General features: G+C 42.9%; 1 protein-coding gene across 1 annotated transcript in view; it reads left to right on the top strand.

The window, feature by feature from the left end:
* Positions 1-27,464, top strand: part of dnah5l (dynein, axonemal, heavy chain 5 like) — a 300,816-nt gene that overhangs the window by 229,011 nt on the left and 44,341 nt on the right. Inside the window, exons 62-66 of the mRNA XM_041248036.1 lie at positions 791-807; positions 1,647-1,800; positions 2,196-2,390; positions 5,012-5,167; positions 5,834-6,016. Coding sequence (XP_041103970.1) covers positions 791-807; positions 1,647-1,800; positions 2,196-2,390; positions 5,012-5,167; positions 5,834-6,016 — 705 coding nt within the window. The remainder of the gene's footprint in view (positions 1-790; positions 808-1,646; positions 1,801-2,195; positions 2,391-5,011; positions 5,168-5,833; positions 6,017-27,464) is intronic.

Genomic DNA, 27,464 nt, shown 5'->3' with positions numbered 1-27,464 from the left:
TATAAATAGTAAAACCAGAGAAACTGATAATTTTGCAGTGGTCTCTTCATTTTTTCCAGAGCTGTGTGTGTGTGTGTGTGTGTGTGTGTGTGTGTGTGTATATATATATATATACACACATACACACACACACACACACACAGTACTGTGCAAAAGTTTTAGGTGTGAAAAAATGCTGTAAAGTAAGAATGCTTTCAAAATGTTAATAGATTATATTTATCAACTAACTAAATGCAAAGTGAGTGAACAGAAGAAAAATCTAAACCAAATCAAAATCATATTTGGTGTGACCACCCTTTGCCTTCAAAACAGCATCAATTCTTCTAGGTAAACTTGCACAAAGTCAGGGATTTTGTATGCATATAGTCAGGTGTATGATTAAACAATTATACCAGACAGGTGCTAATGATCATCAATTCAATATGTAGGTTGAAAAACAGGGGTTTCCATATGTGCTGTCCAAGGTCTTTTGAAGAAGCACAAAGAAACGGGCAACGTTGAGGACCGTAGACGCAGTGGTCGGCCAAGGAAACTTACTGCTGCAGGTGAAAGACACATCATGCTTACTTCCCTTCACAATCGGAAGATGTCCAGTAATGCCGTCGGCTCAGAATTGGCAGAAAACAGTGGGACCATGGTACACCCATCTACTGTCCGGAGAAATCTGGTCAGAAGTGGCCTTCATGGAAGACTTGTGGCCAAAAAGCCATACCTCTGATGTGGAAACAAGGCCAAGCGACTCAACTATGCATGAAAACACAGGAACTAGGGTGCAGAAAAATGGCAGCAGGTGCTCTGGACTGATGAGTCAAAATTGGAAATATTTGTTCGTCGAAGGGCTGGAGAGCGGTACACAAATGAGTGTCTGCAGGCAACAGTGAAGCATGGTGGAGGTTCCTTGCAAGTTTGGGGCTGCATTTCTGCGAGTGGAATTGTGGATTTGGTCAGAATTAATGGTCTCCTCATGCTGAGAAGTACAGGCAGATACTTATCCATCATGCAATACCATCAGGGAGGCATCTGATTGGCCCCAAATTTATTCTGCAGCATGACAACGACCCCAAACATACAGCAAAAGTCATTAAGAACTATCTTCGGCGTAAAGAAGAACAAGGAGTCCTGAAAGTGATGGTATGGCCCCCACAGAGCCCTGATCTCAACATCATCGAGTCTGTCTGGGATTACATGAAGAGAGAGAAGCAACTGAGGCTGCCTAAATCCACAGAAGAACTGTGGTTAGTTCTCCAAGATGTTTGGGCCAACCTACCTGCCGAGTTCCTTCAAAAACTGTGTGCAAGTGTACCTAGAAGAATTGATGCTGTTTTGAAGGCAAATGGTGGTCACACCAAATATTGATTTGATGTAAATTTTACTTCTGTTCACTCACTTTGCATTTAATTAATTGATAAATATAAACTATTAACATGTCTGTTTTTGAAAGCATTCTTACTTTACAACATTTTTTCGTACCTGCCTAAAACTTTTGCGCAGCACTGTGTGTGTGTGTGTGTGTGTGTGTTGTGTGGTGTGTGTGTGTGTATATATATATATATATATATATATATATATATATATATATATATATATATATATATATATAAAGAAGGAATATCTAGGCTACCTGCCTTCGTCGTTTGTTTTACAAGAACATTCCAGAATCAGATCAATCGGCTGGTGGGGGATGTGCTGCTGGCCACTGGATTCCTTTCCTACTCAGGGCCCTTCAACCAGGAGTACAGGAATCTGTTACTGCAGCTATGGAAGAAAGAGATGAGCACCAACAAGATCCCCTACAGCGATGTAAGGAACTGCATATGTATTGTAGATGTTCTGACTGTGGAAACATGGTCACCATGTAGACCATGGAGACTTCTGTTCTAGTTGAGGCAGAGATTGAATGCTGCCATCTACAACATTTGCCTGTTTTATGGAGGGGATTTTATATGGTATTAATATAGTTCTTAAAAGAAGTGACTGTCAGGAACCTGATTTAGCACACTCTTCTGGACCACAGGCTAAAGGTATGCCTTAGGATACAAAATCAAAATGCTTCTGAAAAGCTTCATTTCCTAAAAAGACATTTCCAAGTGAGTGTTCATGTTGATGTATACCCTGATAGGAATCTATGTTTATGCCAGGATCTCTAAAAGGCTTAAGTTATAGCTTATAACAAATTAGAATTCTCTGTCCTTAAGGAGGTGAATCTCATCAGCATGCTGGTCGACAATGCCACCATTGGCGAGTGGAACCTCCAGGGGCTCCCAAACGATGACCTCTCCATTCAGAATGGCATCATTGTGACCAAAGCTTCCCGATACCCCCTCCTCATCGATCCTCAGGGCCAGGGCAAGATTTGGATTAAAAATAGAGAAAAGAACAATGAACTCCAGGTAAACACAGGGACTCTTTCTTTCAATTAGCTTGTTTCTCTGTTTCTTATTCATGTAACACTCTGCAACTGTATACTGTTTTCAGACATTTCCTGTGACAATCAAAACATCTTTTGTATTTAGTAAAAGGTGAATGTCTAGCAGACATTTTAGGGCTTATTTAACTCTATGGTAAACTTCCCTGTGTTCTATGCAGTAGTAAGGTATGTTTATAACGTTAGGTGATTGTAATGTGTTTGTTCAACAAATCCATTTTCAAATGTTGGTTGTATACATTTATGTTCACATACCTTCAGTTACGTTAAAGTAATTGTTTGATACACACATGTATCCCTCATGAATATGTGTTTCTTTGTGGAGACTGCTAAAATGGAACTGCACTGTAACTACATTTATGTTTTTACATTTTGGATGGTCAGAAATAACAAAAACATTCTATGGACATTTTCAATGTAACAGAGAAAACAGAATGTACTGTAAACATTATGTAGCCTGGATTGATCTGATGCTGTATGCTTTAGTTATTTAAATTACCTTCAAATTAGTCAATGAATTTTAGAATATTTGTGTAATTCATTTTGTGTTGTGAGCTGTTTGTTAAATCATGTGAAATGAGGCCAGAATGCAATGTGCACACAGCCCAAGACTAATAATGCAATTTTACTATGATGTACTGTAGGCTGTATCTATTTTTATGTATACAATCTCAAATATCTACTGCAGACTTTAATGGTATTTTTTTAGAATATTGAAAACCCTAGTTTGACATAGGTTGCATCTATTGAGTTTTGAAAAATTACATGATCAGGTTACGTCAACTTAATGAAAAACTATGTTCAGCCATGTGAAAAAAGTAACCCCCTTAATCTTTTTTTATTTGACAAGATGAATACGTAAGATATAACCCACAACAGGGTGTGCAGTAAAACACTTCTTACCACACACCCTGGGTGCATTGTGATGCACTCTGCCACGGGCCTAGTCTTCAACCGCCGAGGAAGTGCGGTAAGAATTGTCTTACCGCACACCCTGTAGTCAGTTATTTCACTTATAAAATGGCTATTTTTAAAAAATTAAAAAAAAATAATTACCCAAACTAGCTTTTTTAAAGAAAAAAATTAAAATGTATTATGTATTCTTCCACTGAAAAAAAGTCCCTGAATACATATATTGTGTACTTTATTTGCCATAAACATTCCCATTATTAATGGCATTTGGGAATTGAAAGCAGACTAATTTCCCACATCTGAGGGAGGATTCACGGAACAGCTAAACACTGCACTGAGATGTATCTGTTGTGTCTAATTTAAACATTGCATACTCACTAGTCAGTTTTATAAGGCGATATTTAGTTTAATAAGTAGATGCCGCTGCTGCATATACAGTGCATTACATGCTGAGTGAGACTTGCATGGTGATTTCTCAGATGGCTTTTGAATAGTGTTACTGCTTACCTCAGAGTTTTCTTTATTCTGTTGTCTGACTAAATACCACAGAATATTTGCCATTTTTACTGTAATTCTTAGTGACAGAGATGAAAAAACCATAGTTTTTGGGGTGATTTACATGTTCTTTCAGTTGTATGTTGACATTTTTACCTACAGAAACACTGTTTAGATAATTGTTACTGTTAAGGTGTAGTAATATTTATAGATCAGGTAAGTAAGTTGGTCATAGCCGTTCGATAAGACAGTTCTTACCTCACGGTCATGTGATCTTGTTAAGCTAGTCACAGCACTTAATTTATCCAAGCCGTTTTATAACATACAATACATGCTGCTAATTTAAAAGCAAACATACAGTAAGGTACGTCACAGTTAAAACACACCTGTTATAGCTGGTTATCTGTTCTTAACCATCTACAATAAATCAAGTTAAAACTGAATTTGAATTAATTGTAAAATGTAGCTACCAATTCAATCTAAGCAAGCAAGAAAATCAATAGATTAGAGCAAAGCCACTCGCTTTATTATGATAGTCAGTGAATCCATTGTTCAACCTGAGGCTTTCAGTACATTAAGATAGATGGCACAGAGCCTTGCTGCCTGATTCTTTATGAAGTCAGTCAGAGAATCCTTTGATAAAAGATTATCACTTTCAGGTTCACCTTGCCTTGAGTTTTGTTATACAGTAGGCTGTTCCCATACATCTTCTGGTGAACTGGTTGTCATTGTTTTTTATGTCTTTAAAGGTATCCGGGGAACGCTGTCCAGCGAAGTGTGTAGCAAATTTGATTCAAAACTTAAGAAGTCATTTAGACAGTCAGCTTTATATCTGGTGTATTTTCCAAGAGTGAGAGCACAGTTAAGCACATCTCTTGGAATGACCCTTCTGAACATATTTTAAAACATGTCTCTATGTGCCTGTCACTATCTCTAGTCTTAAGTTTAAGTATATAACTGCCTTACCCTAGTGCAGTCATTTACTCCAGAATTGTCTGGTGTTTCAAATTCCATTATTTAAAAGTAACATCTAGACCAAAACACAGCAACCTGCTCCCTTCCTAAAAAATGTAATCATGACAACTCACTTTGTTTGAAATCTCTTCATTAGTTTCTTAAACATTTCAGAATATCTCAGCCCGACACAAATCACCATCTGTTTGCTCTTGTGTATTGCAGGTGACCTCATTAAACCACAAGTATTTTAGGAGCCACCTGGAAGACTGCTTGTCCTTGGGAAGACCTTTACTGATAGAGGATGTTGGGGAGGAATTGGACCCAGCTCTGGATAATATTTTGGAGAAAAACTTTATTAAATCTGGTTCAACTTACAAAGTAATTGTTATGCCATGTTTCTTTTAATATAATGGCAGTGCCAGACACATAGATTTCTGTTGGTAATACTATGTAATATTAATAATATGTATGCGTTAATGGCATTTAACTACACATTTTATTTAAAAATGTAATTATTTAATTGCAGTATGTATTAAAGCCTTACATGGCTAATACATTGTCATGACAAAGTTACACTAGGTTTTTTTTTGTTGTTTTTTTTCCTAAGAAAAAAATAAGCATTGATGTTCTAAAGTTTAAAATATGTAAGACCAGACATTTTCTTAGAGCTTCTTCACACACCTTTGTTTCTTGTTAGTTCTGTAACACTGCCTGTTACACTGACAAGAAAAGCAACAGTTTATTAAAAACCTGAAGTACAGCCAGTATAGTTGTGCTTTTAAATACAAGAGACATGGAGATTATTATCAAGAAGATAAAAACAGATGCCATGCACAATTACATGGAAAAAGTGAAGCTGCAGTATATTAGAAAGACTACATGAAAGACATTAACATTGCCACCTTAATTCTTAACAGGCCAGTTGGATTATCATTATCACTACATGTGGTACTGTAGTGATACTGTTTTTTTTGTTGTTTTTTTTTTAATTGTATTCTTTCAGCCACCTACCCTCCTTGATCACAATCTTGTTGTTGCCAATAGGTAAAAGTGGGTGACAAAGAAGTTGATGTCATGAAGGGGTTCACACTCTATATAACTACCAAACTAGCTAACCCAGCTTACACTCCAGAGATCAGTGCTAGAACAGCCGTAATCGACTTCACCGTGACAATGAAGGGGCTTGAAGACCAGCTACTGGGACGTGTCATCCTCACCGAGAAACAAGTGAGTCTCTCAATATTGCATTTTTGCATTGCTTTGTGACACACTTAAAAAAATAGCTCTGCAGCAGTGCAACACATGGTCACCCACATCTTGGTACAATATATTTGAACATTACAACACAGAGCAATACACCGTCAGTCACAGTATGGCATAATACAATTGTAAATGACAATAAACTGATACAAATAGAAGTGTGCTTAAGAAACAGAACATGTTTTACATTGACTGTGACATAGTCTAGGAAAGAAAACTAGGAATAAGTTACAAGTTACAGATACAAATAATACAAATACAAATTTCTTATACATATTTCAGTTTTTTATTTTTCTTAAACATATTTCCCAACATAAAACCAATGTCACCTTACAATAATTGATTCTGAGTTTCAGTGTTTAAAAATAAAATATCAAACAGAACGAAATTTCAATGTACCATTTGTATTCAGTAATATGAGAGAATTTGTCAGGGGTCTGAATACTTTTGCAAGCCACTGTATGTATGTTTCCCTTTCACTTCGAAAAATAACCATCAACGTATGGGACATTGCCATCAGGCAGTAGGATTGGCTGAGCTTTATAGCAAAGCTGCCGATAGGCCTCCGTGCGAGCTGACGTGTAAGCCCGCCCCCCTGGGAGCTTACAATACGCAGCGCGCGGAAACTCTCATCCTCTTTTTGCCTTCAGCCTTCGTAGGAGTCTGAGCACGTAAGTTCTCTCTGTGAGATTTATTTTCACTGATTGTACTCGACAGCATTGAGCTTGAGAAGCTGGCTACTGCCCCTTCTCCGAGTTGATTTCAGTGTTTGCTCGTTGAGCATTATATATATATATATAAATTTTATTATATGTATTTCCTTTCACGCTTTGCTCCTGCATAGCGTTCTTTCCGCGTTGGACCTTCGTCTTCCTTATTCTTATATTATCTATATATATATATTTTTATATATTTCGTTGGGTTTTTTTGTGCTGTCTATTCTCCCTAACAGGCGTTGAATAGAATTTAGAGGACACGTTGCGTGCCTGTAAGGCCACGTATTTCTTGCAGCCTCGGTCTCACCCCGCGCCAGACCCGGAGTTAGACTGCTACTCGCAGTCACTCAAAACTACCACCCGCGGCTTGTGTTCACCCCACCGCGTGGTCGTTGTCTTCGGTAGCTATACTACCATATTCTGCATTCAGTGCGGCTGCAGTTCCTCAAAAAAAAAAAAAAAAAGTTTTTCTTTTTCCCATTCACTTACATAAGGAAGACTACCACCAACGACAACTCATTGCCCCTTACCACAGGTAAGTATAGCACAGCTCTTTTGTCTTTTAGACCAAAGACACTGTACCAGCACTTAGCGTCCCTGCTCTGTGGGTCAGCTGACGCTTCGGCGTCCAGTGCATAGCGTTTTTATGCTCAGTACACGCGCTTTGGCGCTTCTAGTGTCAGCGCCTCCGCATCCCAAAATGTCTGGGTTCCATAGTTGCGTCACCTGCCAGGCTAAATTGCCGGCGAGCGACCCCCACGAGGACTGTGTGGCATGCCTGGGACCAGAGCACGCCGCGTCTGCCTTGGCAGACAGATTGTTTTGCTCACGTGTGCTAATTTCCAACAGTGCAATCTTCTCCAGAGGGCGAGGAAAGCAATGGGGAGCCACATCCCTTCCTCTGGGTTGTCCTGTACGGTGTCTGCTCCTCCACCGCCTACACCACCAGGAAAATTGTAGCTATCGAGGAGCCCCTCCCAGCTTACAGCTGGTCAGAGATCTCCAGAGCATAGACGCGCTCAGGAACGCTCCCATAGACCACCTATCCGACACTGAGGCCCATCCTCTCGCAGGGAACGCCCTTGCCGGTCGCAGTCTCGCTCCATTTCACCTCGTCATAGGGGCCACTCTCGTTCCCCTCGCCGGGACAGACACCACAAGGATAGGTCAGACGTGGCAGAGCTGACATCTAAGATGTCCCAGTTCATGGAGGTGATGACGGGTCAGCAATCGCTGCTCATGTCACTGACTAACAGGGCACCGCAAGCCACTGACGCTCAGGTCGGGTTAACAACCGCCCAACCGGCTCTGCCCGCCACGGTCATCCAGCAACCCCAAGGGGCTTGGGGTGCAGATGCAATCTCTAGAGATGCGTCAGAAAGTGAGCCTCCCGCTGAGGACGATAGTTTGGAAGCTGAACTAACCTCTCACAATTCTGAGCTGGACACTGAATCGGAGGTGTTGGACACAAACGACCCCTTGTGGTCACTTGTGGAGCGAGCAACTCGCCACCTAGGGGTTGAGTGGCCAGCCGTAGAACCACCCCAGCGGTCACTGTTTGAGTCGCCCTCTGTGCGATCTCCGCATCCCAGGACACTTCCAGCCTTCCCGGACTTTATTAAGGAGGTGCAATCCACCTGGGGGGCCCCAGCTTCTTCACCAGCAACCTCGCGAAAAGCTTCCACGTTTGCCATGCAGGGAGCAAGTGAGGCGGGACTGGCGTCTTTTCCACCAGTTGATGTCACCTTTGTGGCCTGGTCAAAACAGACCCTCTCGGGCCTAACTAAGGACCCTGCATGTCCTAATCGACAGTGCAGGATCACGGAGGTTCATTTAAAAAAGGGCTATGCAGCGGCTATAGAGCATTCAGACTGTTCAACGTGGCCAGCCTCCTGTCAGTCTACCAGGCGTCGCTGGTAAAAGACCTTTCGGCATCCTTGAGGGCGGAATTGGCGTTGATCGCCCAATTCCTGGTCAAAATAGCTCAGCTAAATGCTCGGGCCCAGGGCAGGAGTATTGCGTCCCTAGTGGTCGCTAGAAGGCAGCTCTGGCTCTCGCAGCGAGAGTCCAAGAGCTTGACAAGGCCCCGTTGTTAAATGCCCCCATCACACCGGGGCACACATTTGGCCCAGCGGTGGAGGAGATGCTGCAGCGCTCTGCTAAAGCCCGGGAGGCTTCCCAGCAAATGGCAAAGATGTGGCCGCATAATCCCTTTCAGCCTAAGCGCCAGCAGGAATATCAGTGGCGAAAGACACCACCACAGCACCTACCGTGGCCGCAGGGTGCTAAAACACCTCTATCAGCTGCAGCAGCGCGCGGTCAGCCTCCATTTTCTGGACCGCGGCGCGTAGAATGGCGCCCTAGAGGAGGTGGCAGGTCGCGCCCTCGTGGCGCTGGCCAGGCCCCTTGTGAGCGAGCGCAACCAAAGCAGCCCTGAGACACCCAGCCAGCTATCGGCCCACCCCTACACTGTTCCACTCCAGTTCCGGCAACAGTGCGCCAATGACATCTAGGTTCACAAGACCATTTCCATCCGGTACACCCTTCAATTCCGGTTAAAGCCCCCCCCCCCCCCCCCCCCCCTTCAGGGGGGTGGTCATAACTGCAGTGAAGGACTCAGTTCAGTCCTCAGCTCTGAATGTGGAGATACAAGCACTGCTCAGAAAGTGTGCCATTCAACAAGTAGACCCTGCCCTGATCGACCAGGGGTTCTATTCCAAATACTTCCTAGTGCCCAAAAAGGATGGCGGGTTCCGCCCTATTCTAGATCTGCGAGCACTGAACAGATACCTACGGCAGTTAATCATTCAGGATGCTTATGCACAGGCACATTATCCAGTCAGTTCGGGGGGGGGGGGTGACTGGTTTACCACCATGGACCTGACAGATGCGTACTTTCACGTTCCCATCTGCCCGGGTCACAGGAAGTATCTGCGTTTTGCATTCCAGAGCAGGGTGTACAAGTTCTGTGTTCTCCCATTCGGTCTGTCTGTAGCTCCTCGAACCTTTTCGAAGTGTATGGACGCTATCCTGGCCCCTTTGCGGGCTCAGGGCATCCGACTGCTGAACTACCTAGACGACTGGCTTGTCTGCGCGCAGTCGAAGGAGCAGCTGGCACAGCACACAGTGATGGTTACAAACCACATGCAGCGGCTGGGTCGGAAGGTCAACTCAGAGAAGAGCCGCCTTGTGCCAAGCCAACAGACCGAATCTGTGGGTCTGCATCTGGACTCAGTGTCCATGGAAGCAACCTGGTCAACACAAAGTTGCCTCGCTGGAACGGTGTCTGTCCCTGTTCAGGTTGAGAGAAACAATAAGCATGGAGCTGTGTCAGCACATGCTGAGGCTGATGGCTGCCGCCTCACAAGCCCTTCCCTTGGGCTTATTACACCAGAGACCTCTACAGGCCTGGTTCAATGCCTTCGCATTACATCCATGGAGAGACAAACACTGCAGGTTGACGGTATCCCGAACCTGCTGGGAAGCGCTACGCTGGTGGAAAGTTCCGACAAACATCCACCAGGGCGTTCGCCTGGGTCCCATCTTCCAGAGGGAAGTGGTTACAACCAACGCTTCCAACCAAGGTTGGGGAGCAGTCTGGAACGGCTCAGGGACCCGCAGAGTATGGTCAGGACCCTGGAGGTCAGCCCACATCAATGCTCTGGAACTCAGGGCAGTGGACCTCGCCCTCCGGCACTTCTTGCCGGTGCTTCTGAACAAGCACGTGTTGGTGCGGTTGGACAACACCGCGGTTGTGGCGTATATCAACCGCCAGGGCGGCCTATGGTCCTCCCGCCTTCACCGAATGGTAGCACGGCTGTTGCTGTGGGGACAGCCGTGCTTGACCTCTCTGCACACGGTTCACCTACCGGGCAGGGACAATTACGCAGCGGACCTCCTATCCAGAGGAGGCCCTCTCGCAGGAGAATGGCGTCTCCACCCTCAGGTGGTAGAGCGCATTTGGGAATGGTTCGGCAGAGCGCAGGTAGATCTCTTTGCTTCGCGAGAGACCATGCACTTCCCCCTATGGTTCTCAGCCCCCTAGGAGTCGACGCACTGGCTCACGATTGGCCGCCAGTCCTCCTATATGTATTTCCACCGATTCCGATGCTCCCCGCCCTCTTAGAAAAGGTCAGGGTAGAGTGAGCGACAGTGATTCTGATCGCTCCTCGGTGGCCTCGGAGAGTATGGTTCCCGAGCGTGGTGCAGTTGCTGCACGGTCAACCGCGGGAGCTTTCCCTGCGAGCAGACCTAATGTCACAGGCACCCGAACCCCAAGCTCATGCAGCTATGGGCTTGGCCCCTGAGCGGGAGCGCCTGTCAGCCTTAGGGCTTTCAACAGCAGTAATTTCGACCATTCAGAGCGCCCTCTACCAGGTCACAATACACGTACAAATGGCAGTTGTTCAAAGATTGGTGTCTGGCGGGGGGCCATGACCCAATATCTTGTCCTATGGCAGTAATATTACAGTTTCTGCAGAAACTGTTAGATGAAGGGAAATCTCCCTCTACACTTAAAGTGTATTTAGCCGCCATATCAGCCTGCCATGTACGCATTGACGGATTTTCACCAGGCTGCCATTTTCTGGCATCTCAGTTCCTTAAAGGCGCAAGACGCTTGCGGCCTTCAAGGATGACCAACTTACCGTCATGGAGCCTTGACGTGGTGCTAGAAGCCCTTACTAAGGCACCGTTCGAGCCTCTCCACACAGTGGATATGAAGCTCATGTCTATGAAAATCGCGTTTTTGCTGTCGGTAGTGTCAGCAAAATGTGTCAGCGAGTTACATGCACTGTCAGTGCATCCTTCATGTATCCGCTTCGCAGGAGACGGTTCTAAGGTCTCCGTGCGCCCAAATCCAGCCTTTTTGCCAAAGGTTATATTTCCGTTCCACTTGAATCAGCAGGTCGAGTTGATTGCGTTCCATCCTCCTCCCTTTTCCTCTCCAAAGGAACAACGGTTACACATGCTCTGCCCTGTGCGGGCATTGAGGTGTTATATTGACCGTGCAAAGACCGTGAGGCAAACAGAACAACTGTTCATATGCCATGGTTCTAAGACCTTGGGTCAGCCGTTGTCAAAACAACGCCTTTCCCACTGGATAGTGGATGCTATTAAATTAGCCTATGAGTCTGCAGGCCTTCCGCCGCCAGGGCAGTTGAAGGCGCATTCCACTAGGGGTATGGCAACGTCCTGGGCCCTCTTTAGAGGGGTACCAGTGTCTGATATTTGCACGGCAGCCAGTTGGGCTACACTGCATACCTTTACGAGGTTTTACAGACTAAACGTGCTGGACTCCTCTGCTCCTTTGTTTGGAGCATCTGTACTACACTCTATGGCACCTCAGGTTGCCAATGTAATGGTTAATACCCCACCTTAGGACAGGTGTCATTGCGGGCATAGAAGCTGAGGCGCAGCTCCGCACATGCCTAGATGTATTGCCTATGACGTAAGTCTGTCCTACTGCCGAGAATCCTCCCTCGCGACGGCTTGGGTACACAGGTTCCATACGTTGATGGTTATTTTCGAATTGAAAGGGAACGATAGGTTGCGGATGCAACCCCTGTTCCCTGAAAGAGAAAATAACCATCAAGCTGCGAGGTCGCTCCGGAAGCCTTCACGGCCTGAAGAGCAAAAGAGGATGAGAGTCTCTGTGCGCTGCGTATTGTAAGCTCCCAGGGGGGCGGGCTTACACGTCAGCTCGCGCGGAGGCCTATCGGCAGCTTTGCTATAAAGCTCAGCCAATCCTACTGCCTGACGGCAATGTCCCATACGTTGATGGTTATTTTCTCTTTCAGGTAACCGGGGTTGCATCCGCAACCTATCTGTGTGTGTGTGTGTGGCAAAAAGTTTTGTGGTCTTATGATAAAATGGATATATATATATATAATATATATATATATATATATATATAAACATATATCCCTGACTATACCTGATATAACGCGAAACAAAACACTACTATATACACACACACACACCAGTCTGGCTCTACACTCACACACACAAACAGACTGACTGCTTCTCTTTTATACCCTGCACCTGGCTCTAATATCCAGTAATTGCCAGGTGCAGGTGATAATTAAAACAAAACACACAAAACGGATATATATACAGTGCCGCAAAGCTATAAATTTTATAAGAGTTGTGGCTGGGGGCTTAATATGTACACCCCCTTTCAAGATGTTTCTCGCACGGACTCGGTAAAGACTTTTTTGGGAAACTTTTAAAAGATGGCTGTGAAGTGACTTAAAACATGGAATAAAATGCATAATAAAAAGTTTACAAACGAAGGAGGCCATTCGGCCCATCTTGCTCGTTTGGTTGTTATATCCCAAAATTTCATCAAGCAGCTTCTTGAAGGATCCCAGGGTGTCAGCTTCAACAACATTACTTTTGATTCCAGACCCTCACAATTCTCTATTTAAAAAAGTGCCTCCACATTCTGTACCCCACAACTTCCAAGTGAAAAAACACTATTCTAGAAATTTGTAGAAAATTAATTTGTTCAAAAACAGATTCAATTCTTTTAGCCTGAATATAGCTTGGTTTTAAGATAAGTGTCCACCCCCAATTGTAATAGCAATCCTAGAATTAGCTCAAGATGTAACCAATCATTGTACTTCAAAATCACACAACCAAGTTCCGAGTGGCCTCCACCTGTGTTAAAAAAACTGTAGGTGATTCACAATGATTTCAGGATAAATTCAGAAGTTCCTGTAGTACCTTCCCTCTGCTGGGTATTTGCCATGCATTTCAAAGCAAAGACTCAACCATGAGCACCAAGGTCGTCTGCAAATTTCAAAAGAACTCCAGGACAAAGTTGTTGAAAGGCACAGATCAGGGGATGGGTATAAGTAACAATATCAAAGGCCTTGAATATCCCTTGGAGCTTTTGTGCGGTCAAGAGCTTTTATTAAGAAGTGGAATCCATTGTATGGCATCCACCAAGACCCTGCCTAGATCAGGCACGATCCCTCTAAACTGGATGACCGAGCAATAAGGAGACTGATCAAAGAGGCTACCAAGCGGCCAATGGCAATTTTACAAGAGCTACAGGCTTTTATGGCCAGTCTGACTGGTCAAAGACTGCTGCATGTCTTGACAAATTACAATATCCCAAGCAGGGGATTTGTTTATTTTAAGAGCTCCACAAATCTGGCCTGTATGGTAGGGTGGCAATCTTCCTTTGTAAGGAAGCCATTACTTTTTCAAGAAAGTATCCCACCTTGAATCCTGTTTTGAAGTATAAAAAAAAAAAATAATAAAAATCAGGAGATTCTGTAGCCATGTGGCAAAAAGTTTTGCGGTCTTATGAAACTAAAATGGAACTTTTTGGCCAAAATGCAAAGCGTGTGCTAACAAAATGTGAAACCTTTGCAGGTGGGTGAATAGTTCTGCAAACTACTTGTTGTGTGTGTGTATACATTAATTCACAATACCAAAACAAACAAACAAAACCTTAGCTCCCTCTGAGCACTAGCTAAACATATACAGGTCCCTGACTAACTTGTTTCGTGTTACCTGACATATAACGCGAAACAAAACACTACTACAAATTTCTATAAAACCAAACGTAGGTTTTACACATTTAGACCTTTACGACTTCCAGTTGTTGTTCGGGCTCTTCTGTTTTTTTGTTGATTCTCCATCAGCAGCCTCTTTTCTCCAGCAGACTGACTATTACCTTTTATATCCTGCACCTGGCTCTAATTGTTAATAATTGCCAGGTGCAGGTGATAATTAAACAAAACAATTAAATTAAACAAAAGCAATTACCTTGGCAGGGAGGCTTTAACTCTGTCCCTGCCATAAACAAACTGCGAAACCATTCTGCCTGGTCACCACTGTCAATAGGGTCCTGGATGTTGTTCCTTTCGCTCTCTTGTTGTTGGTTTTGCTCATCAGAATTTTGGTTTGCAGGCCCCCTGTCCGGGAATGCACGGACTCAGGTAAGAGTGTTTTTGGGAAATGGGGTGACAAAGAGCAGCCATGGGCTGTGAAGAGACCTTGGGGTGAAAATTGTATGGGACACTCACGAATGTTGGAGGGGGTTATTTGTCTACCATTAAAGTAGCTGTCAGGTAGACACTAGCGCTTTTGGATTCTGGTTGTGGGTAGAGTTTAATCATGGCATCACTAATTGAACGCTTGAATTTGCCTGATTTTAAGGAAGTTAGAATTAATTGTATTCACAGAGACATTAAAACCTATCCGGCTAAATTAGTGGAGGTGGAGATCGGGGGGGAACCTGTGCGCTATAAGTTTGGAGTGTTTCCTCATCTGCCCTACCCAGTAGTTGTGGGTAAAGATTGTCCCAGTTTTAACAATCTGATAGAGAGTCAAAAAAAGATATCCTTCTCAATGTTAGTTGCTGAAAACCTTAGCGAGGAAGTTTGTGTATTGAATCCATTTGATTTTTCGGGTGATGTATTTGCAGAGCCTGGTAAAACGAGGAAAAATAGGATGATAAAAAAACAAGAAGGGATTGTGGGGAAAAGGGGGAGAGTAAAAAAAAAACTCAGCATCGTAATGTTATGGTGAACTCTGATAATGAGTCTGAGAATGGTGAGAAAACTGCACCTGAGAATAATGGTCAGCCTAGACCACAAAGATTACTATCGTGAAAATGTGCAAAGAAAAAGGAAACGTTGAAACAGGAAAGGCTTAGAAAAGCTGAAACAATGGTTTCACAAGGAAATGCACCGGTGAAAATGTGGAATGAGCTGCCAGTCTCGCAATTAGATTTTAGGAAAGAGCAGGCAGCAGACGCAAATTTGCGTGCTGCTTTTAGCCAACTCTTTAAAATTGATGACAACTGTGAAAATATCCGAGACAGCCTACCTATTCCACATTTTATCACTAGACATGACTTATTGAATAGAGTAACTAAAACTGATCAAGGTGATTGGTTAGAACTAGTGGTTCCTGGAAAATTTAAAGATTCTTCTGGCCTGGGGTTTACCAAGAAATACTTAACCGTTGTAATCGATGTAACGAGTGTTAATTGGGGTCAGGGAAAAAACCTGCAGCAGCTCCTTTGATTCCATTGCAAATAATTGAAGTTCCTTTTTCTCGAATTGGCATGGATTTGGTGGGGCCTTTAGAAAAAACAAGTTTAGGTTACAAGCACATTTTGGTTTTAGTAGATTACGCAACTAGGTATCCGGAAGCTATTCCATTGAGGGTTCCCAGTGCAAAGGCCATAGCTCAAACCTTGTTACAGGTTTTCAGTAGAATGGGTTTTCCAAACGAAATAATTACGGACTAAGGAACTCCCTTCGTGTCTTCAATATTGAAGGAGCTGTGCAAGTTGTGTAATATTAAAAGATAGTGACCTTTTGTACTACTACCCACAGTCGGACAGTTTAGGGGAGAGGTTTAATAAAACAAATAATAAAGAAAGTCATACAGCCTGAAGGTAAGGACTGGTACCTGCCTATTTTTCTTTTTGCTTTTAGGGAAGTACCCCGAAGTTCCACTGGGTTTTCACTGTTTGAATTGCTGTACAGAAGACAGCCCCATGGAATTTTGGACATAGTTAAAGAAACTTGGCAGGAGAAACCAAGTTCAGGCCAAAATTTGCGGTAGGGGATAAAGTTTTGGTGTTACTACCCTCACACATACACAAGTTTCTAGCCAAATGTCAAGGGCCGTACCAAGTGGTAGAAAAAGTATCTGATGTCAACTATCGGATGTTTAGACCAGGCAAGAGAAGGCCATATCAGCTGGTTCACATTAATCTGTTGAAACCCTGGAAGGAGGGGGATCCAGCAGTAAATGTTGCACAGGTAGAAGTGGTGAACTTGAAGTTAGAAGATTCACAGGTTGGTGAACAGTTGTCGGAGATGCAGAGAAATTAGATAAAGCATTTAATAGAAATCAAGATATTTTCTCAGAGGTGCCAAGGAGAAATTATCTTGTGGAACACCAGATTAGAAAAGACTGTATAGAATTCCACCAGCTAAGCGGGAAGGCATGACAGCAGAAATACAGAGCATGCTAAAAATGGGGGTAATCGAGGAATCGGACAGTGACTGGTCAAGTCCAGTCGTGATGGTCCCAAAACCTGATGGTACAGTAAGGTTCTGCATCGATTTTAGAAAAGTTAATGAAATATCAAAATTTGATGCATATACGATGCCTAGAATAGATGAGATTATGGAGAAACTGGGTCGGACTAAATAAATTACCACTTTATATTTGACTAAAGGATATTGGCAGGTTCCCTTAGAAGAAAGTTCGAAAGAAAAAACAACTTTTGCTACTCCAGAAGGTCTTTTTAAATTCACAGTTCTTCCGGGGCTTATTCATGGGGTGCCAGCCACTTTTCAGTGGCTGATGAACAAAGTTCTTCGTCCACATCAGCAGTATGCCACTGCATATCTAGATGATGTGGTGATTTTTAGTAAAGATTGGGAATCCCATTTACGTCAGGTGGGCACAGTGTTACAGTCGTTGCGGGACAGTAAACTGACCGCAAATAAAAAGAAGTGTGTGTTTGCCTTGCGGAAACAAAGTATCTCAGGTTTATACTGGGGAATGGGGAAATAAAACCCCAAGATCAGAAAATACATGCAATATTAGCCTGTAAGGAACCAGCAAATAAAAAGCAACTAAGGGCATTTCTGGGGCTAATAGGTTACTACAGATGTTCTGTAAAAGATTTTGCTACTCGAGCTGTTCCTCTGACAGAGTTGAGAAAAGGAACAAAATCAGACAAAATTGTGTGGAACTCGAAAGCGGACAGGGCATTTAAGGATTTAAAAGCAGCCATTTGTAAGGAGCCAGTGTTGATCAGCCCAGATTTTAATAAACCCTAGATGATGCTTCAGCTGTAGGTTTAGGGGCAGTGTTGTCACAAGAAAGGAATGGAGAAGAATACCTAGTCTTGTTTTTAAGCAGTAGAGAAGGAGTGTATGGCCATTAAGTGGGCAGTGGAGGCACTTCGTTATTACCTATTGGGTAGAAGGTTTACCTTAATGACGGACCATGCACCCTTAAAATGGCTGTACCGCAACAAAAGACAGGAATGCAAGGGTGACCCGTTGGTTCTTGTCATTGCAGCCCTATAGTTTTGATCTCCAGTACAGAAAGGGCAAGGAACACATCAATGCAGATTTTTTTTCGAGGTACCCACAATCTGAGATCAATCTGTTTGCACAACAGGTTGAGGTTAAGCCAAGAGGTTGGGTTTATGACAGAGTACCAACCAGCACTTAAAGGCCCTTGGGCCTTGGTGAGAGGAAAAAAAGTGTGTTTTGTTGTGTGCTTGGCTTACCTTCTTTCTTTTGGTTTCCTTGACCCCACAGGATAGTGCAAAGGGGGGGGGGGGGGGGGGGGGGGGGGGGGGTGGTGTAAAGGAGCAAAATGCGAAAGGAGAACATAAACTAATTGAAGGGTAAACAAAGAAATTAAGTAATATAATGCGCTTGAGGTTAAAACTAAAGATGGGATAATTGAGTAACTACTAAATGATAATGGTGTGATAAGTAAATGAGAGTTAAAATAATTACATCTGGTTTAAAGTATTTAGGTCTTATTTAGTAGAGACCATACTTGGGAGGCATTAGGACCCAGTAGAGATTACTGGAGTCAGGAACTAATGCCAGGTTTAGTCAATGGAGTAATTAGTGGATTAATTAGTTAGGTTTAAAAGGAGGTTAGTGTGTCTGTTTGGTGTGGGTGATGGTAAGAGTTTGGTTGGAGAGTTGGAGAGAAAGAGAGCTGGTTGTTATTGCGAATAGTGTGAAACAGGAAAACGAACTATTGGAAAAAATATTTGGATTACGCTTTGGTTCTGGTGAGAGTAACAGGCTTAGCCTGCCTTGTTATTAGTTAGGGAAAGATTTGTGTAAATAGGGCCCGAGATCGGATTAGGTTTTGTTTATTTTCTTTTTATTGTAAATAATAAACACATTCTACAGCATTTCCTGGTATCCTGTGTCTAAAAGTGTTTAATTGAAGAAGGAAAATGTGTGACCAGAGGGAAATCTGTCACTACCACACATATATATATATATATATATATATATAATATCTTATAGATAGATCTCTCTTCTCAGAGAGAGAGAGAGAGAGAGAGAGAGAGAGAGTGTGGTAGAAACTACTGTGTACAGGAAGGTAAATACAAATAACAAGAACACTTTAAACATATACACAAAAAGGTCTTTAAACAATTTATGAAAATCTATTTAGTTAGGACATATCCGACAGAAAAATCTCTCTTTAGCACGACGGTAAACTGTGTAGCAGCACCCCGAGTGTTACTGATTTGCTACCAAAACAGAATGACTTGTTCCTTCTTTTTACTTAAAATAATGGATTTTTGCAATGGTACAAGAAAGACAGGTACAACATTTAACGTTACAGTGGTATGATGGTCATCCTTGTAGAAACACATATATTAGCCAAAAATAACAAAAAAAAAACAGATAGCCAGCTATGTCAAAAAAATAACAAAACCCCCCCTGAAAAACCGGCTAAAAAAAAGCATAGTTCTATTCCTTTGCAAAATTACAATAATCATGACCTATGTTGTATGTTGATTTTATTACCTGGTCAATATTCTTAAAGCATGGGTATCCTTCTAGTGTCTTTGCTACTCAAATGATCTTCTAATGTTTTATCGTGCCGAGCCATCTCTTCCTGATGGATTAAGCTATCTTCACCATCATCTTGTTCACTGTCAGAAGGGGAAAATGTTTCTAAAAAAGAGTACAGCAATAAATAACTTATTAGTTTTGTCATGCCTTTAATTTTATAGCAAAAAAAATGAATCAGGGATCACCACCAATTCCCTCTGACTGTTTTATACACTAAGTCATGGTTTATTTAGAGGCTTAGCGTCAAGGGAATGAAGATGGCCTGAGGGCCAGCAGTGCTTGTTTTCAACTGTTAGTGGCCTGATGGCCAGGGAAGGTTTGAGCTATTAATGTTAGTGGCCTGCGGGCCACGGCAAAGTATGGGGTCTGGACTTTATACCGCAAGAACCTTGTACTGCGGAGGTTGGCCCCATGGGCCTCTGGGACCCCCTGAAAAGCATAGAAATCCTGTGACTGCGGAGAATCCTGGATGTGCTGCCTCATGGACCAGGCCATGCCCCTAGAAGACGGAAAGGTTCTTAACCTGGAAAGAAGGAAGGTAAAGAGAATCCCTTTCTCCAGGAGCCGCCCTCAAAGAGGTGAGGCAAGTCCTCCAAGCCCAAGCACTGGAGTACACCTGCAGGGGTATGTGAAAGCTAGTTTGTTAGTATTTGGATTTTAGTATTTAAGGTTTGTACATGACTACAACTCTTACTGGTACAGTGAGAGAGAAACAATAGAGCATCTGGGTTAGACAAGAAAATAGGGCATGAGCTGTGAAAGAACAATGTGGCCGGTGGTCCCATTTGACTTTCTGTGGCAAGGACCTCCCTATAAACAAAGGCATGAGTAGCTGCGGCTGACTCAAGGCCGAGGAAGTGAGACTCACTCACCCCCCAAAAGGATGGATCACCATCTGTGAAGACAAACAAAAGACAGCATGCCAATGTGCAACAAAAAACAGGGAAGAAGGACAAATAACTACAAAGGGAGAGATGATTAGTAAAACAGGCTATGTGCAACCCTCCGCACGGTGGAGAAGAAAAACCTCCCTCTGGTTCTAGTGGTCCTGGCGGGAAGGGTGCCCCCACTCCGGGCATACTAGCAATTGATTGGTAGTATGCCCGGAGTGTAGGAATGTAGGAGTGGAGTACTGATGATGACCAGTGACCCATAGTTTTTATAAGATGATGACTAACATTGACTTTGGCGGCTGATAAGTCTGCACCGAATCCTGAATAAGTGTGGGGCATAGAACTGGGGAGATAGACCTGCTTTGGAAATAAGAGAAGAAAGGGGCGTTGCGAACCAGTGTCTTGTAATGACATTACAGGAACAATCGATAAACAGGTTATCTAGGGGACTGAAGGGTTTTTTGAGAGATAGGAACCTGGACAAGTAAGCGTAAGGGCAGAGATGGAGGTTTATCTTGGATAATTAAATACATTGTCCTTGATGAAGCTGGTCAGTCTTGGATGAGCCAAGGAACAGAATGAAATGATTATCAGGAATTATTGAAAGATCACAAGAACAAATACCTATGGCTGGGAAACTGGATAGTGATGCTGTGAATTCTGCACTTCTTAGAAAGCCAAAGAAAGCTGACAGGCACATAGCTTCCATCACCAGGTTATCAAATGGGTTGAAACATGCTGAGTGCAAAATTGAAATTAATTGGGAAAGGATGTCTGTAGATATGGGTAGTCTGGATGGAGATGATGGGGGAAGGTTCCTCGGCGAGGGGATGGACAAGCTATGGTAATGAAATTGGATACCTGAGACGTAGAATTTTTGGCTGCTGGCGAAAGATGAAAAATGCCTTGCGAGTGGACGATGAATGCTACAATCTAATTTTCATTAAATGAGGTAGGAGATATTCGGTTCTGGGCGACTGACCTATAGCGTAGGAGGACCTGGTAAATGGAGAGAGGACTGATATATTCTCATGTATTCTCTTGCAGATGAGAGTAGATTGGAGAGCGATGGGTTTAGTTGAATATGAGATGGTGGAACTGGGGAACTTTCTGATGTCTAGAGAAATGCGATGCCGACTAGCTATTTGTTAATATAGGATAGATCAGTGGTTTGCTGTTACCATGTCTGCTTGGAATGGAAAAGGTGAAATCACATTCAAAGATTTGGGTTTCACAACTCGTCATTCTTCTAATAGTAGAACTCCTTAACTCATAATCAAGACAGATTGCCAGTCTCGTACCATATCTCTCACCATGTATTAATGCTTCTAGTTTGTGAGAGAATGAGCGGACCTATTAGATGGGAATTAGCGTTGGCCTTGACTGCGGAATTGGCTGCCATGATCTGAGTATGGAGGAAAGCTGGAGCGTTGGAAGCTCTGGAGGAGGGTTTCTTGCTTCTGAAAGATATTTTTATGTGAGAATCCAAGTTTTTGCAGTTGAGGCGAGAGCAATAAGGCGTGATGTGAATGTTCATTCTGCCATGGGAATAATGCCAATTATGAAATTGATGTGGCCGAGAGGAGACAACAGGTTGCGTTTAGAGATTGATTTTAATACTTTGCAGTTGATAGTGAACTAACAAATGCGTTCCTTGATTGTCGAGTGGGAGGCTGGCTTCAGATTTGACAGTGTCCTGGGTGATTCTGAAGAATTTTATTCGGGGCGATGGTTTATCTTGAGGGTGGGATGTCTACTGAAGAAATCAGGGATCACAGATTGAAGATTGCTAGAGTGTGGGGGTCCGAAGGTGGGGATATAAGGAGAAAGTTGTCTTCCCAGCAGATCCCGAACAGTTGGTGGAAGGAGGGATGAATGGGCATGATTTAAAAGAGTCTACAATATCTGCTTTTGCAAGCCAGATGACGTGGCCTGCTGCTTTGATGGATTTAATAGCATTGGAAGCTGTAATGTTACGAAGGAAGACTTGATCTTGTGCAATTAGGGCATTGAGACTGGAGTGAAACTGCCTGTCCTTGCAGAACGATCAATGATTAAGTGCTTCCCCGATATTTTGCGGGTCGTTATTCTGATAGGGCTAATCCTGAAGATAGGGAACGGAGCTGGCCATGAATTCTTTGTCCATCTCAACATGGATTAGAGACTCAGTGATTCTGTGTTCAGAGGAAGCAGAACGAAGATTTTTGCATATCAATGGGACAGAGGGAGATTATGAAGGGGGCCAACCAAGGCTTTAAAAGTAGGGTGTGTATGACTGGCAGTGCAGAGTGTATGTGTGTCTGCGACTGCGGGGTGGTGCGGCGCGTCTGTGACCTCGGGGCAGTGCTGAAATTATGTGGGTCTTGTGTGTGGAACTTGGCTTTCTTCTATTACTTGCCTTTGGATCAATGGGGAGAGGACACCTGAAGCAGGTGCTGTAACCAGGTTGTACTCTGGAATGCTGATAGATGGGGTAAGGGCCATAGCTGCCTGGGCTGGGTCGAGCAATGGAGCCGGTGAAACAGAAGACATAATGAAAGAGGGGTGGAGATTGGCACATGAGAGGCTGAAGGAGGAACTGCAATGGTGTTGGAGCAATTGTCTATGCTATCTAAACGAGTGTTTATTGCTGACAAGACGTTGCTGATGCTGCTGAGTTAGCAGGGGCAGTTTTGCCAGGGTAAAATCTATCTTTAGTTCAGTAGTAGTGAAATCTGGAAGTGTACAGGATGGGAGAGTTCAGTAAAATAGCAGAGTGAAGCCTGTTTCCATAAATTAAACTTAACAGAAATAGCTTTGAGAATCTAGCCCTCAATGTTGTACAAGTATCAAAAGTAGAAACCATATGTGGCGGCTGGACTTGATTTCTGACTACAGATGCTTGCTGTGGACCATTGAGGGCGGCTGATGCCAAGTTGTAGGTCGGAACATCTGATGTGGGGACTGGAAGTGTTCAATCTGAAGAGACGGCGCCCATGATTGGAGTGGCAAATACTTGAACTAATGGAGAAGCTACCCGTTTATCCATATCATTGAGCCATGTATTAATTGAGGCAATTGAGATGGTGATGGGGTGAATGAGGGACTTTGTGTCCTCGAAAATGTTGTTATGAAGCTGAATGTTGAGTTTGGGTGCATCTCCTGGTTGCTGCACTGCTGTGCTGAGAGGAGGCGACAATCATGACTGGAGAAGGAGGGGCTGCTGCGCCTGTCCTGGGACTCTGTGTGAGCCAGTTTGCGGAAGTGTGCTTGTGAGAAGGAGGCAACGTGGATATTACAGTTCTAAAGGTACAATTTATTATTGAACAATGCCATACACTAGCTTCCAGCCCAGTTTGGCGAGTGGCCAATCCTTATAAAATAGTTGCTCCGGAGGCTGAGCCTGTTGGCGAGCACGTTTTGATCTCTGTAATGCTGGGGTAGCGGGTATGGTTGCTGGGTAGAGGTCTGCCTTAGAAATAGACGGTCCATCGGAGAAATGAATGAGATAGACAAATGAATGAGATATTTTGAGGAGAGTCTGCCAGGGTTTCCTATAACATATGCATAAAAGCAAATGCAAGAGAGAGCACAAAGATTGTGACGTGGCTTAAATAGGCAGATAGCTTTGATAGGCAGGAGAAAAATAGGAGGAGAGGAGCCCTAGCTCCTGCCCCTGAATGCCACTTTAAAGTTAACATCACAAAAATAACCAGGGCATTAGCTATTATGGTTGATTTGAACAATTATTTACATTTTACTACTGCAGTTTTTCTGACTTTAATGTTTGATTACCAATTCTTAAATTGTACATATTATGTTGACTCTAAAAAATTGACCTATGAAGGACCAACTTCATAAATTTTTACATCAACATTTATATTTTTTAACAATTACCCGTGGTTGTATTATTATTATTATTATTATTATTAGTAGTAGTAGTAGTATTTAGCAAACACCCTTATCCAAGGCGACTTACAGTTATTACAAAATATCACAGTACAAAGTATTGCATTATGACATATCACATTGCAAGTTATCACATTATAAAATATCACATTACAGAATATAGTAATACAGATAAGAGCAGTTATGTAAATACAGTAAGATCAAATTTATGTAAGAGCAAAATAAAGAATACACTAAGAGGTATAAGTAACAGCAAGTTTGACTAAGAGCAGTTATAACTTATAATAAATATTTGCCTATATGAGTAAAGTCCAGTCAGAACATATAGTATGATTAATGGATGAGAATGATTTCCCAATAAGAGAAAATACAAAAAAAAAACATGAGTAAATTCAAATACAAGATACAGTTATAGTCAGGAGCAGTAGTTGAATGCAGCAGGGTATGGAGTAGTTCAGTGCAAGTACAAGCTGATGAAGAACTGGTACAGTTAGGTGCCATATAGTTCAGTATAGTTGAGAGTTTAAGTTTACAAATGCTGTCTAAACAGGTGTTTCTTGAGGAGGCGCCAGAAGGTGGTCAGAGACTGAGCAGACCTGATATCTGTGGGTAGGTCGTTTCACCACTGAGGGGCAAGGGTGGAGAAAGAGTGGGCTCTGGAAGGGGAGGAGCGGAGGAGGGGTACAGCTAGTCTGCCGGAGATGGAGGAGCAGAGGGGGCAAGGGGGGCTGTAGGGAGCAATGATAGTCTGGAGATAGGAGGGAACAGAAAGGTCAAGACTGCGATAGGCGAGTACAACAGTTTTGAATTGGATGCAAGCAGTGATAGGGCACCAGTGCAGAGAGCGGACCAGTGGTGTAGAGTGGGAGAAACAAGGGTTAGGGTTAGAGTTAGAGTTACAAGACAAGATGAGCAGCAGAGTTTGGGATGAGCTGGAATGGACGGGTAGCAGAGGCAGGAAGGCTGGCCAGGAGGGAGTTGCAGTAGTTTAGGCGGGATAGCACCAGGGCCTGAACTAAGAGCGGAAACAGGAAGCGGGTGTAGAGAGAAAACAGAAGGGGTCCCAGGACTGAGCCTTGGGGGACACCTGTCAAAAGACAGCAAGAGGCAGTGGGTGAGCCAGTAGAGAGTTTGTGACAGAGAGAAGAGCAGTTTCAGTGGAGTGTGAGCTAGTGGATTTAATGTGCTATCATCCTTAAGTACTGGATACTTGCACGTGAGGCTTTTTGCCATGAGTTGTAGTTCTCCATTGGATGGTTCTCTTGCATCCTCAAGGTTATGTGTTATTGATGTGAATGTGGAAATTGTGGCTTTTGTTTATTGTTTTAGATGATACACTATTTATCAGCTCAGTTGAGGTTTAGATGGGAAACTGACAGGTTTGAATTCTAATACTTGGGTTGCATGGCATTTTTTCTTTTCTTGTCTTAGCAATAGTAGCTGTGATAGCATGCTGGCTTTACTGAGATGCAGAACCCATACAGGGAAACCATTTCTTAAAGAGTAACTAGCGGGGTTCTAAAAAAATATAGCACTAAACATCCACACATGCTGTTAAAGCGGTTTAAATAATGAATTTGTATTTTCATTGTTAACATCCTAACAACATTTTACACTTATAACTTTAAAGTCTGTTTCAAAGCTCTTTTCAAAATGGCCGCTCTAGAGCACTGATAGTGTAAGGATTTTTGCCTGCATTGTTAAACAGGTAACACAGCAATAATGATCCATGAAAAGGCATTGCATGTACAAAAGGCAAAGACACTCAGTACTGCATCTCCAGCTCCGCCCCACCCCTTGTTTGCTGTACTAATTTTATCACCGAACTCCTCAGTAATGCGATCCAGGTCATTATTTTTTTTACTACTACTGCAACATCTCAAAAAGCTCTGCAAATGTCTGAGATATTCTTTGAGCGCTGGATGCAGAAGTAGCTATCTTGTTTGTTTATGTCTGTGTTATCTCTGTGGTGCAGGGACTGTGTGTATTGCTCAGATTCCCCCCCTCCCCTTTTTTTCGTCTTCTTTTGGCTCCTATCGGTTTGACTCGGCCATTGAAAGGTTTTCTCTGGAGAAAAAACGAGTAGAGAATGTTTGATTTCTTTTTGAAGATGTCGGACTGGAAAGGGAAAATTTTAATGTCGGACCTGCACCAACATAGAACCTCAAAGGGTTAATTGCTCTTCCTACAGTGATTTAACATCCTATGAGTTTCTATGGATCTGACTTGTTATTTTTATGGGCATATAAGCTTAAGATTTTCACCAGGACAAACTTGTCTTGTAAGTTGTAAGGAGCTGTAGGGAAGGTACATCTTCATTCATATCACAATTCAGAATAGTAACATAGTAACTCAAGCAAAGACAGGGAATATTTATCTCATTCAACTAAGTCAGCATTAAGTACTTAAAGCTTGTGCTTAGTGCAATTATACACCTGTTTTTGCCAGACAAAATGTGGTTCTGGATTGTCAACAAATGAAACTAAGTTCTTTTAAATAATCAACCCAGTTAGTAACCTATTGGATGTGCACTGCAAACTGCAATGTATGTCATTTTGCATAGTCCATGGAGCTTATCTGTGCTTGTCTTTTTAGTTTTAGATTAGAAGATTGCTGTGCTCAGCTACACATCATGAAATTACTGTGGTGATCTTTGTGACTAATGTAAACCTTTTCTAATGAAAGTAGAGCAAATTACACTGTTGTTGTTGTTGTCCATGTCTAAATAACCTTGTTCATACAATTTCAGCACTACCCTGCCCCTGATAAGATCCATTATTGGATACAATTACTGTGATTAACTTATAAATCAAGACCCCTGTTTAACCTACCAGTTATTGATGTATAACGTATTAGTGGACAGAAGCACTTGTTAGACAACTTCTTTCTCTAAAGCTCAGCACAGTTTTACTGTCCTCTTCACTGCCAAGTCCTTCTGAGTACTGGCCCAAAAAATACAGTATCTACTGCTTTGGGTACTATATACATTTTCTGTTGCTTTTCTCTGCAGTCGGAATGTGGAAGAAGGATGTTAGGAAGACCAATCGCATAACAGCCAGACTGCAATGAATCAGTGTGTTCCATTTATAGTGGCATATTACTGTTCCAGCCATATTACATTGCCATCAACCTTTTCATACAGTACATTGGATATTCCACTGTTAATCCAACCTAACAAAATCTGTATCTGCCCTGGCCAACCAACCTATATTGTATTGTATGTGTGTCTGTTGAAAATGTAAATTTTAATTAAGTGCTTATGAAGTCAGTGGAAATAGCATGACCTACAATCAAGCTTAGTGCTGTCGGGCAC

This window comes from Polyodon spathula, chromosome 4 (assembly GCF_017654505.1).
Source record: "Polyodon spathula isolate WHYD16114869_AA chromosome 4, ASM1765450v1, whole genome shotgun sequence".
Taxonomy (NCBI): domain Eukaryota; kingdom Metazoa; phylum Chordata; class Actinopteri; order Acipenseriformes; family Polyodontidae; genus Polyodon; species Polyodon spathula.
Note: the sequence above shows the minus strand (reverse complement) of the source record. Positions and strands in the feature narration are given on the sequence as shown.